At 36.7% G+C, this 5100-nt stretch overlaps 1 protein-coding gene across 1 annotated transcript; it reads right to left on the bottom strand.

The window, feature by feature from the left end:
• Positions 1 to 1039: 1039 nt before the first annotated feature.
• On the bottom strand, positions 1040 to 1942 carry LOC103958490 (thaumatin-like protein). The gene has a single exon (XM_048589318.1). It carries the CDS (start codon positions 1898 to 1900, stop codon positions 1223 to 1225), a length of 678 nt encoding a protein of 225 aa, XP_048445275.1. The 5' UTR covers positions 1901 to 1942; the 3' UTR covers positions 1040 to 1222.
• Between the last annotated feature and the right edge of the window lie 3158 nt (positions 1943 to 5100).

Here is a 5100-nt window from a genome sequence, read left to right as displayed (position 1 = left end):
ATGCAAAGTTTTGGTTATATCTAACATACCAGTTCAAACAAACATAAACTAATTTAATTTGTGGTGTGCCAATTCATGAATTATTACTTCATGGTATAAAATCATGACTCGTATAATCTATTTGTTCATATTTTGTGTTTTCAACGCCAACATATTTCGTGACTTTCCACACTTTCATGATTAATCTGTGGCGCCTCGGGTGCACGGGTTGCTGTCTCGGATTGATAGGTTTGGACGTTTGGATCCAAGCTAACCCAAAAGAAAAGGAACAAATTAAGGGTTTGATTGGTATTCTATTAAAAAAATTTCATCACTTATATCAAAATATTTTTTAAAAATATCTCTTAAAAATAATTTTCTTTAAGATTCAAAAACTTATTTGGTATGATATTTAGAATTATTTTTAAATCTTAAAACTTAAACTGGACAAAGAGATTCAAGGAGAGTGGATCGCATGAGAGGGAGAAAGAGGAAAGAGAATGAAAGAAAGAAAGAAAGAAAGAAAGAAAGAGGAAATAAGAGAAAAGAAAGAGAGAGAGATGATTGGATGAGAAAGAAAGAAGAGAAAGGATCATAAAAGATAGAAAGAAGGGGAGAAAAAGTTATATCAAACGAATTTTTAAGACTTAAAACTTGAAAAGTAAATTTGAATTTTAAAAATCGTATTCAAATAGAATACTAAACAGCCTTACCTACTTCGAAGAATATCTATTAAACACTTTTATCATCCAAATTCTGGCCCAAAAGACCAGCATGCATGCACGCATATAGAAGATGGCTATAGCCCTTGGAAGGCTCAATGTTGTGAGAAGTAGAAAACTGCTAGATGGCATTTTTAAATATGGTTTCTACCACTTAGGTCGCTGCCTTTGAAATTGGCATAAACAGCTATTCAATTGGTATTGCCATGCACAGAATCAGAATATTTTTCCAATTCTAGGAAGGCTTTTGATTTGAGAGGAGTGCTAGCTTGACCTGCTAGCTAGTAGCTAATCTAGCTAAAAGAAAATTAAACAAGTAATTAAGAATACGATAAAACTCTGTGAAGCCATAGTTGCTATTACATAGTTGCTTGGATGACATTACAAGTACTGTGTTGTGTTACATATATAATGCACACCATAACATGTGTTGGCAAAGCCTTCAATCTAATTTTATTGCATCACAAGCTTCTTGTTCATACGTACGCCATACCATAAAGTAGCCGATATATATGCTTCAATTATGGGCAGAAGACAACCCTGTAGTTAGTCCCGCTAGGGCATGTAAATGTGCTGGTTTGGTCATCCTTAGGGTAACTATAAGCATCTGGGCACCGGCGCTTAAAAAACCTAGACAAGTCTGTAGCGCTACATCTCCCAGAATTACAACAATACTGATCAGTCTTGAACACAGTACAAGGGTTGTTACACCCTCCTGGAGCCCTCAGTTGGTTAGGGCACTGCCCATTAATATCAGCCGTGCACCTAATCCCCCTAGTGCACCCACTAGACGTGGGACTGAAGTCCATAGGTACATTAAACCCATCAACAAGAGAGATGTCAAAGAAATCCAAGTTGTTATATTGATTAAGGGCATATTCAGCTAGGGTGTTTGTTGGTTGACCATAGCCTTGGCATTGGAGGGCACCCCCGCAATCACCTGTTTGGCATCGGCCACGTCCTGCTCCATCAAAGTTGCATCCTGTCCGACCCCAAATGCGAGCCCCTGTGGTACCGGCACTCACATCTAAGGCCCATGATTGGCCTCTTTTGAGCTGGCGGCCACCACCTGGCACTGCGGCTGCCCAGACAGTGTAGGCGCAGTTGTTTCGAATATCGAATCGAGCTGCATTGGTTAATGCAAAGAAAAGAGTGGTACATAAGATGGAGAAAACTAAGAGGCTCTTGAGAAGGCTCATTGTGGAAGCTAAGCAATACTAAATCTAATAGATTGGGTTTTGTTGCGTTGTGTTTTGAAACTCGAGGAGGTTCATGAGGTTATATAGAGCATTGGTGGTACTTATGTAACATGTTCGTCACCTAATGACATCATTTTATTAGCTCATCATTTCCACCTATGGGTAAAAGAGGCCCAATGTTTCTAGTTTCCACGAAATGATAAATATCGTTTAGTTGTTGATAGTGAAATTATTTTTTGTTAATTTTAAAATTACAACTGTGACATGCAGGTCTAAATAATTATGACCTAACTGAAGGGAAATCTATGAGATTCATGTGGGATTTCTAGTGACTAGCATGCATATACAATTCAAAATTTATATACGAAAGCAACGGAAGCATGTCATACATTTTATCAAAGCTATAGTCATGCAAATCCCCTTCAAGATGCATAGGTTTATATAAGATGCATCAAAACAAAATTTATAAGAAGAACAAACTAGAGGTTTAGTTTTATACCTCTTGATCTAGATCTTAGACCAAGGATGGACCACCTCCAAGATCTTTGCTCCTCAAACTCCTTGAGCCTAGCCTCCCTCCTTGCTTCCTCCACTTTGTATAGTAAGTGCTCCTAGGTTCTCTTCAAGTTTCCAAAGATATGAAAACCTCTAAAGATCCTCACCCACTTTGTAATGAGAAAGATGAAGGAATAACCAAAAGGGTGTATAGATGATTAGTTAAATCACCCCCTTGGTGGCCGGCCCTTTGTGTTCAAGAGAGAGAGAGCTTTTCTTTTTCTTTTTTTTCTTTTGTTGTTTTAGAACACATCAAAACCCTAATCAATCTTTCACTATAATGTTCCTTTTATTACATAAAGAAACAAGTCAACAATTGACCTTCTCTCTCCCTCTCTTTGGCCGGCCATATGTGTTTGGTTTGGGCTTTGGGCTTTTAATTATTTCAAGTCATCCAATGCTTGAATAAAAGCCCAATGGGTTTTGGCCCAATGGGCCTAATTAAACCCGAACGTTTCTATAAGCCCAAAACGATCTTTATCGCTTTTATGATTTCTTTAGACTTTCTAAATTAATCAAAACACTTAATTAATCCAATTAATTATTTCCTTCATCCATTAGTTACTCACTACAAGAGTGTATTGGTGAACAATCTTTTAGGTTCTAATTAGCAAGGCAGTGAGGTGATTGGCACCAATCCAATTGATTATCCAATCACTTAGTGAATTAAAACTTACTTTTAATTCACCTTCCTTTTGATGACTACATTTAATTATCTAGAAGAACTCACAAGCCATGAGTGACATCTAACCATATATCATGGCTACCCAAGCTAATGTAGAAGTTTATTCGGAGAACCTATTCAGTTGGAATTACAATGTAATTCGATCCTTCTCTAAAACAATACTCTCAATCATATCACTAGGGTATGGATTTATAATGTCAAACCCCTAATGTGATTATTCCTACTTATACGATTCAATTGAGATGTATAAGAATGCTTTCCTTTATTACGCTCGATACTTCGGCCGAAGATTCCCGAATCATATCTTAGAGTATTCATCCTTTCTTATCGAGGATTAGAGATTCCTTGTTGCGCATTCACTTGCCTTCATGGCTAAGTGGCTTAACCCCAACGATGCCTTGGACACTCGCGTATGGAATGACTTTAACATAATCAAAGATTAAGTACTTAACCACAAGACAACGACGATGCCTCAGGTCAAAGGATTACTTACATTATTCCAACCATTAGAGTTACTTGCTTGACATGTGAGTAGACCTCCATGCAAGTACTCTCGTTCGATTGTGTTCAGTGAACTCATTCCCTTAATGAGCACCTACATGCTTGTCTTAGTGTCGCTACACGAATGGGATGAGACTTTCCATCCTTCCAATTGAAGCAGACATAGTATGTACCGGTCTATGGATTGTCAGTATCCCTCCGACAATCCTTATGACCAAGAACCTTTTTGGACATGATGGTTATGAGAAGAAGGTCTCTGTAATCGAACATCATTAGGTTACTTCTTCCATCGATCCATTGTCCGTGGATTCACTATTTAGGACATATTTTGTTCATTGAGATAGTCCTAATTAGTATCTTTGCCTTCCGATGTATAAGATTCATATATACATCAATTCATTGTCCTGAAAGGTTTCTTCCAAAGATTGACTTTCAGGGCATATTTCCAACAATCTCCCACTTGCACTAAAGTCAATCACTAGTGTATCTTATACATGCTAGTTGAGTGAGCTTATGCTCGTAGGTTAACTTGGTTATGTATTAGTCACCTTTTAATTTAAAAGGGATTTACTTATCAAATGTTTCTAAAACATTTTGATGATGTCTCTTTCTTGTGTTCGAATACTTTGATGAGACCTTGATTCCATGGCTTGAGCTATCGCCCCATTACGTCGTAGTATCCTACTAACGACCTTATGGTTTGGATTCAATCATTGGTTCTAAAAGAACCCCTTCCTTTCAAAACACCTTTTGAAGCAGTTTCTAAAACAATATATCGACATATATTTTGTTTGTATACTTTATACAAACTTTGCTCCAACCTTGAGACCATTGTAGTACGATACTAACAATACATTCATATGATTAGTACTTCATCCATTATGAAGTTCCATTTGTTAAAATGGGTTATTTTCACTTTGGTTCGTAACCTAAGTGAATGCACGCTTCCAAAGTCCCACTCTGATGTTCCTTTCTTAAAGGCAATAATACTCTATCAGTTGCTTTGGTTCTGATCCTGGGATATAGTAATATCTTAAAGTGATAACCCATGGTTTTTCACTTTTGGATATCTACTCACAAGTCCATACATGTGTCCCTTTTTGTGATTTTATGACACATTCATTATAAGGGTTATGAAAGTGATTTTCTATCATATAGTAAAATGCTTTCTTAAATCTTCAACATTTGAGATTTAATTTCCCCATATAACTTCCTTGAGATAGCCTTTGTTATATCAATAAGTCCAATTCAAGTCTATACTTAAAATTAACCGTGTCATGTCTTGTGATTTTTCGAGTAACATCTAGGTTTGATCAAGTCTATCAAATAGACTTCATTCATATCTTGTTGCTCAAATTATGACATCACTCCCATTGGGCTTGTTGTAACTTAGCATTCATTCAAAACTTAACACTTAAATTTTTCTTGATTTGAATGCATATTGTTCCCACTAACTTGT

This window comes from the organism of the source record quoted next, unplaced genomic scaffold (genome assembly GCF_019419815.1).
Source record: "Pyrus x bretschneideri cultivar Hongxiangsu unplaced genomic scaffold, Pyrus_bretschneideri_v1 Contig3, whole genome shotgun sequence".
Classification (NCBI taxonomy): domain Eukaryota; kingdom Viridiplantae; phylum Streptophyta; class Magnoliopsida; order Rosales; family Rosaceae; genus Pyrus; species Pyrus x bretschneideri.
The sequence above is the reverse complement of the archived record's forward strand: the minus strand, read 5'-3'. Positions and strand labels throughout refer to the sequence as shown.